We start from the raw sequence: 20,735 nt of genomic DNA, 5'->3' as shown, positions 1-20,735 counted from the left end.
ATTGAAACTCTCACAATGCTGTTATTCATGCTTATGTCTGCACCTCTGTAACGGTGTTTAATATTGTGCTCATATAAATAATGAAAAAAAAAAGGTTTACTGTAAACAATGTATTTAGCGACACCACAAAATAACCATGACTTCGCATACTATTAAACAATTTGAATAATGAAACTACTTTTTATTTTGTTTGTACGATTAATATTATCATATTGCACAGGCCTAATTAAAGATTAATCTCATCCAAATAAAAGGTTTTAACATAGTTGTAGCAGGCCTCTGTCGGTCAGTGTTGACCATGGATGACAAATATGAACTCTTACCTTGAGGCATGACTGATTGTCTGAGAAAGCGTCGCTGGTGGCTGAAGAGACCAATACGGGAGAGGTATTCTTTACCCCAGCAGTCGCATTGATAGTGCACTGTAGAGACAATTACTGTAAAATTTACAGGAACTTCATGAATAATTACAATTTACTGTAAAATTTGCAGTAACCAAAATCTCCTGTAAGTTTCTGCAAATTTTACAGTAAATTGTAAGTTATTTTACAGTGTGCTTGCAAATGTAGTCATAGTGGCAACCAAAATTTCTACTAAGTTACTGTAACTTTTACAGTGAACCTTTACAGTGTTTGTCTGTGTATATTTTTTAGGTATATATAAATATACACATGCATTTATACATTTGAGAAAATGTTTATTTATAAAATATATATCAGAGAAAGGCGGTTCATTCCGCTGTGGCGACCCCAGATTAATAAAGCTGAAAAGAAAAGGAATGAATGAATATCAGAGAATCTTATTTCTCACCATTTTAAGGCCTTCAGATATTTTTTAGCAAACTCCATGCAGGCTTTCATGTGTCGGGCCACTCTGCCATAAAGCTCTGACTGTTGGAGGGCTGCAGTGATAGCTGACTTTCTACAACTTTCTCTCATCTCCCGACTGCATCTCTGGAGCTCAGCCACAGGGATCTTTAGGCTCTTCTCCTACTGATAGCTCAGTTTGGCCAGACGGCCAGCTCTAGGAAAGGTTCTGGTTGTTCCAAACGTCTTCCATTTAAGGATTATGAATGCCGTTGTGCTCTTAGGAACCTTAAGTGCAACAGAAATCTTTTTGTAACATAGGCCAGATCCGTGCCTTGCCACAGTTCTGTCTCTGAGCTCTTCAGGCAGACCTCATGATTTTCATTTGCTCTGACATGCATTGTGAGCTGTATAGACAGGTGTGCGGCTTTCCTAATTAAAGCCAATCAGCATAATCAAACACAGCTGGACCCAAAAGAAGGCATGGAACCATCTCCAGGATGATCAGAAGAAATGGACAGCACCTGAGTTAATTATGTCTGAATACCAAGGACCATGTGATATTTCAGATTTTCTTTCTTTTTAATAAATCTGCAAAAATGTCAACAATTATGTGTATTTTTGTCAATATGCAAAGAGTGAAACATTTAAGGGGGGTCTGAACACTTTCCGTATCCACCCATATTTTCCGTATAGATATATATTCATTAATTTTCTTGTCGGCTTAGTCCCTTAATTAATCCGGGGTCGCCACATCAGAATGAACCGCCAACTTATCCAGCAAGTTTTTACGCAGCAGATGCCCTTCCAGCAGCAACCCATCTCTGGGAAACATCCACACACACATTCACACACACACTCACTACGGACAATTTAGCCTACCCAATTCACCTGTACCGCATGTCTTTGGACTGTGGGGGAGACCGCAGCACCCGGAGGAAAACCACGCAAAGGCAGGGAGAACATGCAAACTCCACACAGAAACACCAACTGAGCCGAGGTTGAACCAGCGACCTTCTTGCTGTGAGGCGACAGCACTACCTACTTACTGCGCCACTGCCTCGCCCTATATATATATATATATATATATATATATATATATATATATACACATACATACATACATACATACATATATATATATATATATATATATATATATATATATATATATATATATATATATATATATAGTGGATATGTAAAGTAATAAAGTATTCATTATATATATATGTTTATGTATGTATATATATATATATATATATATATATATATATATATATATATATATATATATATATATATATATATATATATATAATGAATACTTTATTACTTTACATATCCACTATATATATATATATATATATATATATATATATATATATATATATATATATATATATATATATATATATATATATATATATATATATATATATATATGTATGTATGTATGTATGTGTATATATATATATATATATATATATATGTTTATGTGTATATATATATATATATATGTTTATGTGTGTGTGTGTATATATATATATATATATATATATATATATATATATATATATATATATATATATATATATATATATATACACACACACATAAACATATATATATATATATATATATATATATATATATATATATATGTATATATATACACATACATACATACATATATATATATATATATATATATACACATACATACATACATATATATATATATATATATATATATATATATATATATATATACATACATACATACATACATACACATATATATATAATACATACATATATCTTGATATCATATGTTGCAATTATTACGCTTTGCCCAGCACTAGTTGCTTTCGAAAATGTGTAATCTGTGAATACATTGTGATGAATAATTCACTGTTGTTTTCTTATACAGTACTGTGCAGAAGTCTAGTATTTTCACCAAAAAAGCTTTAAAGTCGGTTATTTATAGGCAAAACTACCTGAAACTTTGGGCAAGTGTAGCAAGTGTTTTAAATGCAAAGTCTGGTCATATAAATGTAGATTTGATTTAGGTAATAGATAAATAAAATGTATTTATGCATTATTTTGGAAAGCATCTTCATTTTACAGCATTTTTATACAAGTGCCTCAAACTTTGAACAGTACTGTAGCTTTGCAGGTCGTTTTTCTGAAGCATCTTAGAGGTGTTGACAAAGGACTTCTGAATTTACTTTGTCTCAGTTTGTTCTGTGTCTTCATGTCATTCAAGACGGACTGGATGATGATCAGATCAGACCTCTGTGTGAAGCACTGGCTGTTGTCAGACTCCTTGTGCAGGCAATAATCTCACTGTAGAATTACAATTAATGACAAAAATAATGTTTGGAAATTTAAACTGATATTTCAAACTGACATGCTACTGAAAACTATAGACACAACCGACTTTAAACCTTTTTTTTGGTGAAAATACCAGTGGCCTAAGACTTTTGCACTGTACTGTATAGATGTTTGAATGTAAATGTACAGCTACAGAATATGGAGAATCATTTCAGCTAAAGTAAAGTGTTAGCAATGGTCACCTGTTGCTTGACAGTAACTCAGTCAAACATCTGCTGCTCTTATCTGCAGCTCCTCAGGGCTCTGTCTGTCTGTTTCTCTGTCTGATGTACTTTATCTCTCTGTATTCAGACAGGAGTACCAGCCGTGGTCTGGAGCACGACCGTCAAAGCCTGCCCACAAACGGCCCACTTTCCTGGGCACAGGAGGTGCCGAGCCGCCGCCAGAGACCAGCTATCAGGCGGCCTTCAGCACAGACACACACAGACAGACGGACGGCCTGCCGGACACCAGCAGCACACACACTGACAGACAGAGGACAGACATCAGTGGCAAACTAGAGGTCAGTCTGAGGAAACATCAACAACGTCAAAAACTAACTAACTAACTAACTAACTAACTAACTAACTAACTAACTAAATAAATAAATAAATACATTTATTGTGTGTGTATGTATATATATATATATATATATATATATATATATATATATATATATATATATATATATATATATATATATATATATATATAGTTGAAGTAACAATTATTAGCCCCCCTGAATTATTAGCCCCGTTTACCCCCCCCAATTTTTAACGGAGAGAAGATTATTTTCAACACATTTCTAAACATAATACTTTGAATAACTCATTTCAAATAACTGTTTTATTTTTATCTTTGCCATGATGACAGTAAATAATATTTTACTAGATATTTTTCAAGACACTTCTATACAGCTTAAAGTGACATTTAAAGGCTCAACCAGGTTTATTAGCTTAGCTAGTTAGGTAAATTTTTACCTTAAAATGTTTTTTAAAAAAATTAAAAAACGCTTTTATTCTAGCTGAAATAAAACAAATAAGACTTTCTCCAGAAGAAAATGACATACTGTGCAAATGTCCTTGCTCTGTTAAACATCATTTGGGAAATATTTAAAAAAGAAAATTAAATTCAAATGGGAGCTTATAATTCTGACTACAACTGTGTGTGTGTGCATATATATATATATATATATATATATATATATATATATATATATAGAGAGAGAGAGAGAGAGAGAGAGAGAGAGAGAGAGAGAGAGAGAGAGAGAGAGAGAGAGAGAGAGAGAGAGAGAGAGAGAGAGAGAGAGGGAGAGAGAGAGAGAGAGAGAGAGAGAGAGAGAGAGAGAGAGAGAGAGAGAGAGAGACCACCTGACAAAAGTCTTGTCGTCGATCCCAGTTGTAAGAGCAACAAATAAAAACTTGACATCTAGTTGATCATTTGGAAAAGTGGTAGAAGGTGGATTTTTCCAATGAATCATCTGTTGAACTGCATCCCAATCATCACAATACTGCAGAAGACCTATTGGAACCCGCATGGACCCAAGATTCTCTGGAAATCAGTCAAGTTTGGTGAAGGAAAAATCATGGTTTGGTGTTACATTCAGTATGGGGGTGTGAAAGAGATCTGAAGAGTGGATGGCAACTTGAGCCTAAGATATTAAGACATTTGTGCTGCCCATTACTTTAGAAACCACAGGAGAGGGCAAACTCTTCAGCAGGACAGTGTTCATTATCATACTTTAGCCTCCACATCAACGTTCCTGATAGCAAAAAAGGTCAATGTGCTTCAGGATTGGCCAGTCCAGTCACCAGGCATGAACATTATTGAGCATGTCAGGGGTAAGATAAAGGAGGAGGCATTGAAGATGAATCCAAAGAATCTTGATGAATTCTGGAAGTCCTGCAAGAACACTTTGGTTTTACCAGATGACTTTATTAATAAGTTATTTAAATAAGTCCTCCATGCTCATGGGAGTCATACACAATATTAATTCTTTTCACTGCAGCATGACTTTATATTCTATACTGTACATTATTTCTGTTAAGTGTCAAGACTTTTGTTTCAGCAAAGTCAGACCTTACTGTCCTAATTAAATAATTAAAAATCAATTCATATTCTATTTTGGTAGAAGTGTAATCTAATAGGCTTTGCCTTTCATATAAGCCACTTCTGATACAAAATGGCCTACTAGAAGTTATTATTTTATTGTTCCAAAAACTTGGATAGGCGGCAAGACATTTTTCAAATAGTGTATAATAATATATTATAGCCTTAATATAAATATTACATCCCTAATTTAAATACATCAAAAACAACTGCTAAAACAGCAGAAAATCTAAAACAAAATCTTAAATATAATACATTATAATGTTAAATATAGCTTATGCTAGCAATGCTGAAATTCAAGGGAGCAATGGTAATTCTTATAAAATCATAAAACTGATCATTTATAGGGCAAAATATGGGGTGGTTTTAACAAAAATGTAAAAATTCTGCTTTATTAATGTGCTATATTTGAGCTGCAGATTTTCTTTAAAAAAATGAATTTACTTCCAAGGTATTTTACATACACAGTATATTTTACTGTATGTATATATATATATATATATATATATATATATATATATATATATATATATATATATATATATATATATATATATATATATATATATATTACCAAACGTAGTTCATCATTACTGTAAAATATTATCATTTTGTCAGTTTTTAAAAAACTTGTCAAAATTTTCAGTGGTAAACTAATCCGAAGGCGCCTTTAAATTATATTAATGTGAGCACAGACACTGATTTGTGAAACCTTTTAGCTTAATCTGTTAAATCAAGCCCAGTATGCAATCAAATTACACTGGATATTTAACTGGATATTGATGCCTTTCTGGGACAAATGAGAGTTTTGGGTGTCAGTCTTTAAGGGCTGTTCTGGTGAAAGTGTGCATGAACTAACACTGATTTATTAGAGTTATGCAATCAGTGACCCGCTCCTGTGCCCTGTTACGTCAATTTAGTCTGTCACCGTCCTGTCAATAATAACCAGAACTAACTGTGAAGTTGCACATCAGTCGATGAAGTGTGCTCTAAATACGTTGCTTTTGTCCAAAGTGACTTACAATTGAAGAGGCTTTCAGCAATTCAACTAGAAGAGGCAATGCACACAACAAGTGCTACATATACAAAGGAACTCTTTGTGCTCAGAGAATTAAGTGCTAGAATTAGGGGGGGGGGTATTGAGAGAGAGAAAGAGAAGAGTGTTTACAGGTGGTTTGTTAAGCCCACTCATCTATGTGAAGCTCGCAATGTTTTTTTTTGGTGATTGATTGTAGAAATTTGTCTAGTGCAAATCAGAAAGGTGAAAGGGTTTGTTTTCTATATAGAATATTTATAATTAGTGCACATTTAATCATGAATACTCTCAAAAAATGTTGTTTGTTCAAATTACTTGTTAAAATTGAACTAAAACAACACTATTGTTGACTATATAAATATTTTTAATTATTAACATTTTATCAACATAAATTTGTGAGGCAAATTAAGTTCATTATTTTGAGTTAGAACAACATGAATAGATTTTGGGGGCAAAACTAACTCTGTAGTGAATGATTAGTTCCCAGCATACTGTGCGGGATTGCATTAAGTGGGGAAAATTGTTCATTTTGTAATGTTTTAAGCAGAAGGACTTAATCTTTACTTATTTTGGAGATTTAGAAGAGTTTCAATTAAACTTTTGAGGTCACTACAGTAAAGAAATGAAGAGCTAATGCTGGCGATTTTATTGAAAACAAAAATGATTGTTACAATAACTGTGCTAATGCTCTTTTTATTCACCCAGTCCATGTACGGTTTCAAAGTAATTGTTAAATTTGTACTGCTATAGTCAACAGAACATTCTTAATTAAAAAAATTAAGAGATACACATTAATTAGCAGCAGTGTTTAAGTTAAATTTACATCGTGATTTAATATCATTGGGTACAAATTATTTTATTCTTGGGTTCCATTTGCCTAAGTTAAAGTGAACTAGGGGTCAGATTTTATTTTAGGGTACAATTCTTGCTATTAATAAACCATTAGCTAAAACGCTTGCCTCAGTAAACTTAAATTTAAGATTTAAGATAGTAGTTCGGTTTAGATAGGGAGGATTAGAGATCATGTAGAATATGTATTTTATTAGTTCTAATAACAAGTAGCCATTATCTAATAATAATAATTAGCCACTAGTTAAGAATGAGAATCGAGAGAACTGAGAGAAACTGAGAGATCAAACACACAATGGCAGGAGTCTGAGGCGGATCGGCTGTAAATGAGTGTCAGAAGAAGCATTTGTGCTGGTGGTGTCGGGTTTAAATGCCTCTGTTATTGAGTTGTTACTTTTCTCTCTGCAACCTTTACTCTGTTCCACTTGTCAAGCTGTCAGACAGATACACTGGTCTGATGTTTTCTGTACAGGTCTGATATCTCTCTGCAAGAACTATTTATTTCAAACCTACTGCCTTTGGCATACTATATCGAAGAATTAGCACTAGAATTAGTATATTGAGTAACATTTTAGCTTAAGAACCAATTCTCACTATTAACTGTAGTGGCTTTTAACCTGCCTATTAAGACATTGTTGGTCTTATTCTACATCCTTAATCCTACTTAATATATAAACTAAACTATATCGTAATAACTATTAATAAGCAGCAAATTAGGTGTCTATATGGCTATAAGACAATGTTAATGGTTTATTAATAGCGATTTTCAATCTTTGATATGTAACCTTTAACAGAACTTTGTATGGCAGGATCTGATCAAATGTAAATACTTATAAATGTAAATAAGATGGCGGCACAGTGGCTCAGTGGTTAGCACTGTTGCCTCACAGCAAGAAGGTCGTTGGTTCGAGTCCCAGCTGGGTCAGTTAGCATTTCTGTGCGGAGTTTGCATGTTCTTCCCGTGTTCGCGGGTTTCCACCGGGTGCTAGGTATATTGTTCTGGGTGTATAGGTGAATTGGGTAAACAAAATTGGTCATAGGAATGCAAGAGTGTATGGGTGTTTCCCAGTACTGGGTTGTGGCTGGTAGTGCATCCACTATGTAAAACATATATTGGAATAGTTGGCAGTTCATTCCGCTGTGGCGACCCCTGATAATCAGGGGCCAAGCCGAAAAAAAAAATGAATGAATGAATATAAATAAGTTTGTATGCAGTGATCTTGGTACTTATATTGTATGTCTTTTTGTTTTTATGTTGTCATTTGAAAGTGTTTTTTAATTTTTTTTATTTATTAAAATGAATAAATAAAGTGTTACCATATTATTGCACCGAAATGATGCACTAATGCAGAAAGTGATAAGCCTACTATATCTATTGACATAACAATATGGACAGAAATTATGAAATATTTGTAATATTTATGTACAAAAACAGGGTGGCTCAGTGGTTAGTACTGTCGCCTTACAGCAAGGAGGTCGCTGGTTAGAGTTCCAGCTGGGTCAGTTGGCATTTGTGTGTGGAGTTTGTATGTTTTCCCCATGTTCGCATGAGTTTCCTCAGGGTGCTCCAGTTTCCCCCACAGTCCATAGACATGGGCTATAGGTGAATTGAATAAACCACATTGGCCATAGTGTATGTGTGTAAATGAGTGTGCATAGAGGTTTCCCAGTATTGGGTTTGTTTATTCAGTTTTTTAAATTTATTTTCAGTAATAATATTGACTAATATGAAAATAATTTATTTACAATAAAGGTTGTAAAGTAATATTCTGTCTTTTAGTAGATATGTGAGAGTTTTACCAAATAAGTGGATCTAATCTAATCTATTTGCACTGTAAACAGTAAATAAACGTTTAAAAAGTATTATTTTTTAAATTTAATATATTAAGTTTTTAGTTACTATACTCCCAAAAATCATTTCACATAAATCTGCAGATTTTTTTACAAAATTCTGCGCAGAAATTGCAAAAAATGTCCACAGATTCTGTCTGGCCCTAGTCATAACCCTCATCTCAGGAGCAATGCACAAACTGTACCATTTTCAATTTTGAAATATGAAACACATGACGTCGCATATTCCAAATCTTGTAAACACTGTGAAACTGAGAAAAAATCAGCAGCCATAAATATAAAATAAATGTTTTGAATAAAAAAAATTAGGTTGTTACCTTAAAAAATCTTCTTCAGGAAATATTTGGGCTGGGGGATGTACCAAATGTACAGACATGATCCATATGTACCAAAACCACATGCTGTTCTCTCATGATAATTTAATCAAATCATGTTCATGAGGTGTGTGTGTGTGTGTGTGTGTGTGTTCTGACATAAAAAGTCTTAAAACTTGTGGGGCTGATGTATGCTTATATTTTCTACTTGTATGTGTGTGTGTGTATGTATGTAAATGTACTGGACAGAGTGTAGTCCACTGGAGACTTGCGTGACTAAGCCAGCTGGCATTATTTTGAATGTCCCAAGGGTTTAACTCACCCCGCTCCCTCCAGATGATGCATCTAACTGAATTGAAAAAGCAGAGACTGTCCGCTCTTCTTCAACGCGTTACTTTCAAAAGATCAAGCCAGAAAATCCTTCTTAATTCTATAATTTATAATCTTGTAATGACCCCACTCCTAGGTGTTTCCAATGATTATTATTCTAATGAGTGACAATTGGTTTATTGCAAGTAGGGCTGAGCAATATATGGTTTGAGCATCGATATCACCATATGTGTATCTGCAATAGTCACATTGCAGGATTACATTATTTATTAAAGATTAAAAAATAAAGATATTATTTTTACACAATAATGATCATGTTATTTTACTTTTGATAGTTCAATTTATGTATATGTAGACAGTTAAAGTCCATATAAAACCATAAAGCACTGTTTATTTATTTTTTCTTGCTTGTAATTTATTGTAATTTATGCAGATCCACTGGAAAGAAAAAGTCTTGATCATCCCGGTCAATCTAAATTAATGAAATCTTTCCAAGTAACTGTTTTCAAATCTTTCAAATCAACTGTTGATATTATATTCATATTGCAATATATGCAGTTAGGTCAATAAATATTTGGACATTGACACATCTCTAGATATGTTTTAACTGCAGACTGTCAGCTTTAATTTGAGGGCATTTACATCCAAATCAGGTGAACGGTGTAGGAATTACAACAATTTGCATATGTGCCTCCCACTTGTTAAGAGGCCAAAAGTAATTGGACTATTGGCTTCTAATCTGTTCCATGGCCAGATGTGTGTTATTCCCTCATTATCCCAATTACATTAGCAGATAAAAGGTCCAGAGTACATTTCAAGTGTTCTATTTGCATTTGAAATCTGTTACTGTCAACTCTCAAGATAAGATTCAAAGAGCTGTCACTATCAGTCAAGCAAGCCATCATTAGGCTGAAAAAACAAAACAAACCTATGAGAGAGAGAGCAAAAACATTAGGCATAACCTAACAACGGTTTGGAACATTCTTACATAGAAAGAACACACCAGTGAGCTTAGCAACACCAAAAGACTCAGAAGACCACAAAAAATAACTATGATGATTGAGCCAAGAATTCTTTCCCTGGTGAAGAAAACACCCTTCACAACAATTGGCCAGATCAAGAACACTCTCCAGGAGTTCGGTGTATGTGTGTCAGAGTCGACAATCAAGAGAAGACTACACAAGAGTGAATACAGAGGATTCACTACAAGATGTAAACCACTGGTGAGCCTCAAAAACAGAATGGCCAGTTTGGAGTTCTAAAAAGCCTTCGCACTGCTGGAACAACATCTTATGGCCAGATGAGCTTAAGGGTGCTTTCACACCTGTGAATCGATTCAGTTGTTTCAAAACAGAAGCTGCGTCCCAAATCACATACTTATGCACTATTCTACGCCATTTTGTAGTATAAATAGTGTAAGTATGTGTTCACACTGAAAACTCTAAAAATAATAAGTGCACTTTAATTACCCGGATGATGCACTCATTCAGCCAGTAAAATTAAGTGTGTAATGATGGACACTTCACGCACTCAACGACCGCAGGTTTGCTTACAGAGCAGAAGGGGCGGAGCTATCGGCCGCACATGTTGGATAACTTTATTTATTTTGAGTGGTGAAAGCAAAATTCTCCTACGAAAGTGATTAAAGCGCCTCCTGATGGTGAATGCAGTTATACTCACGGCAGGTATTATTTGATAATTCGGTCGTTTATTTCACTGAATTGGCAACCGTCAAACGTCATTAGGGAAACGGCTTGAATTTCTGTTTAAAAAAAAAACTTGAGTGCCATTTGGGACGACACTACATACATATACTATGCTGTTGAGTGTGTAAGTGCATAAGTACATAGTGCATGAGTGCATAGTGAATAATGAATAGTGTGCCATTTTGGACGCAACTAGAGATTAAAATTGTTACATTGTTGCTCTTTACTCTTGGAGCGGTTCGCTTTCACACTGCAAAGTTTCTAAACGGACCAAAAGAGCTAAAATAAGTCACGTGTGAGTAAACCCTCCTCACATTGGTAAGTGTCAAGGGTTTATTTTGCAGAGTCCCGCTCAGCTGTTAGGAGAGGTGGTGATTTGGTGTTGTTTGAAAAACTGCGCACGACGTGTCTGAGGAGTGAGGAGAGATGCGGTGGGAAGGGGTGAGAAGGGTGCGCGACGTAGCCTATTTGAGGACCGGGAGGGAGACGCGAGATTACCAGGAGATTGTCACTCGTTTGCGGGCATCCAGAGACTCGCGAAACTTCCCGCCCTTCTCATAATCCTCTCTTCATAGAGCCGTATGCCTATTACATATCCATAAAACACTAGGATATAACCGCGTTCGTATCGTTTCGCTTTCTCACTGCAATCAATCCGCTCCAGAGTTCGTTTCCATCGAGCCGAGACCACCTCATTCAAGCAATCTCGGAGCGATTGATTTGGCGCGGATCCTAGCGCGATTGCTGGTTTCAATTATGCCAAACGAACCACGCTAACTGGGCAAACGAGACAGGTTCCGAAACAAAAGTGGAGGTGTGAAAGCACCCTAAGATCAACTTGTACCAGAGTGATGGGAAGAGTATGGAAAAGGAAAGGAACCTCTTATGATCCTAAGCAGTGAACATGGTGGTAGTAGTGACATAGTGTGACCATGTATGGCTGTCAATGGAACTGGTTCTCTTGTATTTATTGATGATGTGACTGCTGACAAAAGCAGCAGGATAAATTCTGAAGTGTTTCAGACAATATTTTCTGCTCACATTAAGCCAAATGCTTTAGAACTCATTGGACAGTGCTTCACAGTGCAGATGGAGAATGACCAAAAGCATACTGCAAAAGCAGCCAAAGAGTTTTTACAGGGAAAGAAGTGGAATGTTATGCAATGGCCAAGTCAATCACCTGGCCTGAATCCGATAGAGCATGCATTTAACTTGCTAAAGACAAAACTGAGAGGAAAACGCATCAAGAACAAGCAGGAACTGAAGACAGTTGCAGTAAAGGCCTGGCAGAACACCACAGGGAATGAAACCCAGCGTCTGGAGATGTCCATGCATTTGAGACTTTTTAATAATGGACTGCAAAGGATTTGTAATCAAGTATTAAAAAGTGAAAGTTTGATTTATGATTATTATTCTGTCCATTTATTTTGGTCCCTTAACAAGTGGGAGGCACATAGGCAAACTGTTTAATTCCTACAGCGTTCACCTAATTTGGATGTAAATACCCTCAAATTAAAGCTGAGAGTCTGCAGTTAAAGTTAATTTCATTTCAAATCCATTGAGTTGGTGTATTGAGACCCAAAAAGGTTAGAATTGTGTCCATGTCAAAATATTTATGGACCAAACTGTACATAGTAAAACAAAATATTGCAATGTCAGATTTTTTCAATATCATGCTGCCCTAATTGCAAGATGAACCAATTGAAACCATAAAAGCATACATTTGTTTTTAATTTCTTGTCTATTATTTGTAGCATTGTACAGCTCAATTCTGGAGTCTGACTGATTTGATGAGCAGATGAACAGATCAATTGTGTTAGATTCAAAACACAGAAGCAAGATTAAGAAAAAACTGCTGTTACAGAGATCAAACCTGTACAGATGTTAAGGCAAATAAATCCTAGGCTTTCATGAGTTATAATGTGACCTTAAACGACAACACAACTATAAATCTTATATAAGCTTTCATTTCGCCAAGCAGACAGTTTCCCATACGTCAGTGCTCTGTCTCTGATGGTCAGTGTCTGTGACATTTGACACAGCGAGAATGAGGCCATGTTCAATATTACTGAACACTGCATTTTTATTCATGATAACAATGCATGCAGTACAGTTAAATGTAGTAACTGTAATAACCCCCCCCCACACACACACACACACACACACACACTGTTCAAAGTGCTGCTTGTTCAAACTACTTTATAAAATGTTTTTTTTGGGACAACTTAATTGTTTCTTGTTTATTCCACTTAGGGGGCCGATCACACTGAACATTTTTTTTTCTGTTCTGAAAACGGGAGGCGCACCACAGTGCCTTTTTTGTTGACAAGGAAAAAAAAAAGAAGTGCAGTGCACTTTTATGTCACTAGGCAACTGAATTAGCTGCGTATTGTGCACAAGTGTTGCTGTTAAATTTGGTATAATTTTAATATCTAATAATATTGTGATATTTAGGATTTGTGAAGTCATACAGCTTCGAAAAACTCAAAACAGTAACCACTAGTCTCTTCTCTATCTTAAAAAGTATCTTTTGTCATTTTGACTACACAAACACTGCTGTCCCCTCAACGGAAACCCCGCCTCTGCTTTCATTTGTGTAGAAAATGAAAAAGACATGACTGACATAAAGTGCTTTTTTCACTCAGAGTTGATTTTTTTTTCCAACAGCGAGCGCACAGCACACAACGGAAAAAACATGAGATGCAGCAGAATGCATAAGCAGCACGCAAAACGCTCGCGGCGGTTAGTAAACCATACAATTATGAGCCTCTCAATGCAAAAAGCACGTTAAGTGTGAACGGCCCTTTAAATTTGTAAAAACTAAGCAGCAGATCACAGCAAATATGCTATTTTGTTTCAAAAACGCAAGGCGTATTGCACTGCCTTTTTTGTTGACAAGAAAAAAAGTGAGGTGCACTTTTTATGTCACTAGGCAACAACCGAATCAGCTGCGTATTGAGCACGAGTGTTGCTGTTGATATTGGTATCATTGTAATATTTAATAATAGTGCGTGATATTCAAAATTTGTGAAGTCATACAGCTCCCGATAACTCAAAACAGCAACCACTAGTCTCTTCTCTTTCTTTAAAAGTCACCGCAGCCGTCTTGACCAGGGGTTCCCGAACTTTTAAACCCGAGACCACTAAGATGACAATGTCAGTGACTCGCGACCCCCAAATTTCTCTTAGGTGGTTATAAATATGCAAACGTTGCTCATATAACAATAGGCCTATATAAACACGAGCATACTGACAGCACAAAAAAGGGCAACAGTCTAAAAGCCATATCATTTTTATAGTCATTTATTAATTTGTTTAATATTAACTTCAACTAAAGAGACTGGTGGACACAATGTTTTCAGCACATGCCTATTCTTGGTTTAATTTTGGAGACCACTGATCAGAGATCATTTTCAATATTCAGCTGTGGCCTGTATTTATTTTTAATGTATTTGATTGGCATAAAGGTGTCAGATAGTTTAACCTGATGCTATAAAATCAATCTGCTGCAGCTGACACTATTGCTGTGTTGGTAATCTAACGTAAACACACCAATCTAATGTAAAAAGTAATTTAAAGGCTAATGGCTTTTTTATTTGCATGTTGTTGTTTTTACTATTTAAAACTACTATTTTTAACTTCTGTGTGTTATGGTTAAAATATTGTAATTATAATAGTTTAACAAAATTTATTTGACTTTTGGAAATCACCAAGCGACCTTGTGTTTGTCCTGTGACCTCCACTTTGGAAACCACTGGTCTTAACAACACAAATACTGCTGTCACCTTAACAGAAATCCCACCTCTGCTTTCATTTGATTAGAGAATGAAAAAGATGCGAGTGACGTGAAGTGCTTTTTCAGCTCAGAGTTGCAAAAAGCTTGTTTGGGTGTGATCTGCCCCTTTAAATTTGTACAAACTAAGAAGTTAATTCAAATCAATTGTGGAACCCAACATTTTATGTGCAAGATAAAAAAATGTAGTTTAAAAAATAGAAACTATGGCCAAATCCCAATTCTATTTTTGTACCCCTACCCCTTCCCCTTGACCCTTAAAACAAAGTGTGAAGGGGAACAAGTGAGACAGCACTACAACACCTGCACACGTCATCATATGTCATCGCAATTTCTTACTACATATGAGATTGACGATGGTGACTGTTGTAGTTATTCCAGTTGTGTTATTTTTTCGTATTTATCTTCAGGAAATCACTGAAGGCATATATAATGTTATCATAATGATATAATGTGGCAATTAGATCGTAACTATACTGTGCATTTACACCATGGCCATATTCATCTATGTAAACACACAAAAACAACATTAACATTATAGCAGACACTATAAAAAGCTTATTGACAGCTACTAGGCATTACTGACAGGGTATTCGAGTGTCATCAAGTGTCAGATGTAAGAGTTATTATTAGGAATTATAGATAGTAAAGTTAGCTTTTTTAATAGTTGTTTTTTTTTTTAAAAACACGATTGGGGTTATGAATGTATTAAAATACATGCTTGTTTGTTGTAAAAATTAGCAATGATGACAAAAAAATATGATGACAAAAAAATAATAATTTGTGCAGCTTGTGCAGTCATGCTGCCACTGTAGATGGTGTACTCTGGGAAATTTTTGTACCCCTTGGTTTTGAGTGTGGTCCTGAAAAATCTCAGTTTCAAGGGTTTTCTAGCCCTTCCCCTTAGCCCTACGCCTTTAAGCTAAAGAGATTTGAGACACCTCTTATTCTCACATGAACACGCAAAACGAGGGGTAGGGGTAAGGACAAGGGCTTAAAGGTAGAATTGGAATTGGGCCTAAAAAACAACAAAATTACTAATCTTTCAACTAAAATTCAAATGAAAACAGAAAATAAAATTTATTAAGATAAAATAACTTCAAATTAATAAATACCGCAACAATCTCAATGATAAAAACTCCAGTCTTCATTTTCAGATTATCCATCAGAATACATTGCAATAGGTTAAAACATTTCTTTATATTATTAGTGTTGAAAACTGAAAGAAAATAGTGTTGAACTGCTTAACATTTGTGTGAAAAAACTAGTAAGAAAAAGTTGGTAAGGAGAGCCTATTTTTTTTATCATATTTTATATAATTATTTTATAACATCTATGCTGAATCAACATATTAAATTCTTTGACTCTAAACATTTGAATAGTAGTGTACATACTGTTACTATGCAAATTTGACATTCATTTCAATAATTGTATATTTGGCAGTCTTGATGGCGTATTTGCATACTCTGTGCACTATAAACAAACCATTTCCAGCATTGCTATGATAGTACACCATTGTGAAGTGTAACTGAGGGTGCTGAGTTCATATTGTTCAGAGAGAGAGAGAATGATTCAGTAGATAATAAATCTCATTTTATCTCCACTGCTTGGCTTCTCATATCGCTTCTTCTTTTCCCACCACAGTAAGGATTAGATTTCTGAGACAAAGGAGAGACAGATGGAGGAAGGGTGGATGAAGATTTTATAATATATAATAGGAGACTTGGAATGTTTGCGAGTGTAAATTCGGCCTCGGCCTATATTCATGTTTTATATACCCACTAAAATGTCATTCTGTGCAAGTTTTTGAAGCAAATAATTGTGTTATATTTGTGCATATTTAGAATAATACACATTTTATGAATCCCTATACGTTGCTGGTGTGTTTCAAACGACTAGATTTCTCTTGTTTGTCAGCAAAAAGTTTCTTTCTAAATCAGTTAAATTTAGTGCAAACATTAATCGCGATTAATCACATCCAAAATAAAAGTTTGTTTTGACAAAGTGTGTGTACTGTCTATATTCATCCATTCATTTTCCTTTGGTTTAGTCCCTTATTTATCAGGGGTCGCTACATATATATATATACACACACGCAGTAGCGCAGTGGGTAGCACGTTCGCCTCACAGCAAGAAGGTTGCAGGTTCGAGCCTCGGCTCAGTTGGCGTTTCTGTGTGGAGTTTGCATGTTCTCCCTGCGTTCGCGTGGGTTTCCTCCGGGTGCTCTGGTTTCCCCCACAGTCCAAAGACATGCGGTACAGGTGAATTGGGTAGGCTAAAATGTCCGTAGTGTGTGTGTGTGAATGTGTGTGTGGATGTTTCCCAGAGATGGGTTGCGGCTTTAAGGGCATCCGCTGCGTAAAAACTTGCTGGACAAGTTGGCGGTTCATTCCGCTGTGGCAACCCTGGATTAATAAAGGGACTAAGCCGTCAAGAAAATGAATGATATATATATATATATACTGCATACACACACTACAGTGCATAAGTCTTTGGCCACCACTAGATTCGTCATTTTGGTATAATTATTTATATTTATTTATAATATAGTATAATAATCCCTTGCTCTTTACCTGATAATTATATTGAATATGAAATTATATGATATTTATAGATATTCATTAAAGGGTTGGGTCAATAAGACTGATAGACGTCACAATGCTTGACCGACATCGCAATCCTCCACCCCTCCCCAGTCTCAAACCTGCTTGTGAAAAATACACACTTAGGCCCTGTTTACAGCAATACGTCTTAGTTTTAAAATGGCAAAACGATCCACATCCGCACCGACATTTCATCTAGCATTTCTGATCAGCCTTTCATCCACACAGTGAAAATGCACATCACGTGACCACACACACACAGTTAAGCACTCGTCTGAGCTCCAGCTCCAGCTCAGGGGGTGCTTTGAGCACAAAACCCCAGAAAGCAGTGAACATCAAACAGTTTATCAAGGATGTACCGCTGGATCGCATCGGTCTACAGTTGTTAAATGTGATATTTAATTCATCGTGTCTCTATCTAACGACTCTTCTGCCTTTTGGTAACTTGTCACAGCATCAGTACATTGCTTTAATCTTTCGCTTTCACACTTGTTCTTAGTAATTTTAGCGAAAACCTCAGATACTGGTGCTTGTGCATCTTTTTTTATCAACCAAGTTTGTTGACACCATTATAACAACACAGATCACTCTGCCTATTCATGCCAGAGTCCCACGGAATAAGTGATTGACAGGAGGTAATTTGTGTGTAATTTATCTTCATTTGTTTATGACTTGATTGTGGGTAAAACAAAGAGCATGCGGGTTAGTTAGTTGAAATAGTAGGCTACAAATAATTCATTTGTTAAAAATTAATTAACTATTCATAAATAATGAATTTACCGCCACCTATGTCAATGATGCCATCGTCCATTGTGATGTTTCACATTAGACATCGAACAATGACAAACTGGTAGACATCGCTCAACCCTAATTCATTATAAAAATGTATAAACAAAAACAGCTAAAACGGTCATGAAATGTCCTCCAAAGTGTCCAGACCTTAACATAGTATTATAACGGCAGAGGAAAAGAGGGAAAAAGCAAAAAATACAAAAAAAACAAATTAGAAGACGAACTTATATAGACTCATGCTAAATACAGTTTTTTTGCTAGCAGGAGTCATTTTATACTGAAAAGAGTGTTTTGTTTTTCTCAATGTTGTGTACACATTTATTTTTCATCTCTTTATATCTTAATGCAGAGACCTGTCTTATATCTGGAAGGTCATTAAAACTTTGCTGAAACACCAAAACTGTTGGGGGACCAAAACTTTTGCACAGTACTGTAAATAGTACAAATTATATATTAAATCAAATATCCACATAACAAAATAGTTTTGTACAGTTTTTTTTTTCTGTGTGTGTATTTAAATACAAATATATAATACACACACATAAGTCAAAAACTTTTATTTTAGGTGCGATGAATTGCGACTAATCTTTGCCCAGGACTAGTTCAAATATAATAGACATATCTATGTGTATTTTGTTCATTGACGATTATTTTAACAATAATTTCTGCTTTTCATGTGCGACAGGAGCAGAAGACCAAGCTGTCACCAAACCCATCTGCCGTCTTTCAAAGCAAATCCAGGATCTTCAACATATGATCCCATAAAGCTCCAAACATAAAGAGCCACATTTACATCGGATTCAGCCTTTAATTCACTACAAGAGGAAACCATACAAAAAATAAATAAATAAAAAAGATGGAATGTCTAAAGAGACACCTGAATGTTGAGAAACTGGAGGATAATCAAGAGGAAAACATGATGAAAAGAGACGAAAGTTTGTAAAAAGCAACATCTGTAAAACATTCCACTGAGGAAATCACAGAACCGGAGGAATTTTGCTGGAAATTTACACAATGTAAAATCTATGCAAGAGAATGTATGCTTCAAATGTCAACAAGAGGGATATGTTTGTAATGGACTTCAAGTTCAGGAGTGAGAGAAAGAGTGTGTGTGTGACTGAAAAAAAAAAAAAAAAAGTTTGCAAGCCTCAAATTGTACCGAGCTCGCCTCGTCCCGGTCACTGCTGAATGAATATCTGCATGTTTCCTAATAGTTTATGAATCGACTGAATATGCACACTTAAAAATGTTGAACAAAAAACGTATTCTGGTAACTCAGTCTGGATGTGTGTATGTGTGTGTTCTGTGCAAGCCTAGTTAATTACATTGTTTTGTATATAGTGATGTTGGTCTGCCTCTATGGATCTGTTAATGTCTGCCTGAGGACGCGGGTGCTTATTATCACCCTTTTTCTTCCCCCAGTCCCCTCTGTTCCTTTATGAAACCCACATGAAGACTTTAGCACATTAAGATTCCTTCCCTTTCATGGATTTAAGGACACTTCAAGTTTTTTGTAAATCTTGTTTAGAGATAAATGGGGAAACTAAGGCAAAATATTTAAATAAATATAACATTCTTAAAATGTGTCAACATTATTGAGTAAAAACATGGTCGAGTAATACGTATTATTATTATATGATATTATTAATATTATAAATGATCATAAAAGTCAAGGTGCTGCAGGTATTATGAGGTTTGCTGAGGGTGTAGCTGACAAGCAGTGCAGGGTTTTTATCTTTAATAAACTATTATGGTTCGCGTTCATTGAAAAGTAAGAATGAGTTATAAATTCATATGAAACAGTTCTTTAAAAGTGACGTCACGTCTTCAGTTTCGCACTCAGGCACACTTTGCACTCTCACTACAAGCGTACTGAGTTAAAGCCCAATGGAACCACGCTCCAGATCACCTCATCCAACTGGGCCAGAGCCGGCAAACTGAACCAGCCCAGGTAAGACACAGAGCACTCACACTTGTCAAACGAACCAGGAAATGGGGGTCAAATGTGCCCAGGCATGGTTCAGATAGCCTAGTGCGAGTACACAGAAGATTTCTCAATATTTAGATTTTTTTTCTTTGAACGCTCAGATTCCAGATTGCATAAATTTCCATTTCCAAAAATGCTTATGACACTGGTGGCCAGTAAGTGAACTGCAGCTAACAACATTTA

At 35.3% G+C, this 20,735-nt stretch overlaps 1 protein-coding gene across 2 annotated transcripts in view; it reads left to right on the top strand.

Moving 5' to 3' along the window:
- The window catches only part of map6d1 (MAP6 domain containing 1), a 24,749-nt gene extending 4,602 nt beyond the window's left edge, over positions 1 to 20,147 (top strand). Inside the window, exons 2-3 of one of the 2 annotated variants that reach the window (XM_005171420.6) lie at positions 3,495 to 3,705; positions 19,251 to 20,147. In XM_005171420.6, coding sequence (XP_005171477.3) covers positions 3,495 to 3,705; positions 19,251 to 19,322 — 283 coding nt within the window. In that variant the 3' untranslated portion in view covers positions 19,323 to 20,147. Of the gene's footprint in view, positions 1 to 3,494; positions 3,706 to 16,814; positions 17,170 to 19,250 lie in introns of those variants that run through there. The other variant, XM_021467970.3, reaches the window with a different exon arrangement.
- The last annotated feature ends 588 nt before the right edge of the window (positions 20,148 to 20,735 follow it).

The sequence above is a fragment of the Danio rerio genome, chromosome 2 (genome assembly GCF_049306965.1).
Source record: "Danio rerio strain Tuebingen ecotype United States chromosome 2, GRCz12tu, whole genome shotgun sequence".
Classification (NCBI taxonomy): Eukaryota; Metazoa; Chordata; class Actinopteri; order Cypriniformes; family Danionidae; genus Danio; species Danio rerio.
Note: the sequence above shows the minus strand (reverse complement) of the source record. Positions and strands in the feature narration are given on the sequence as shown.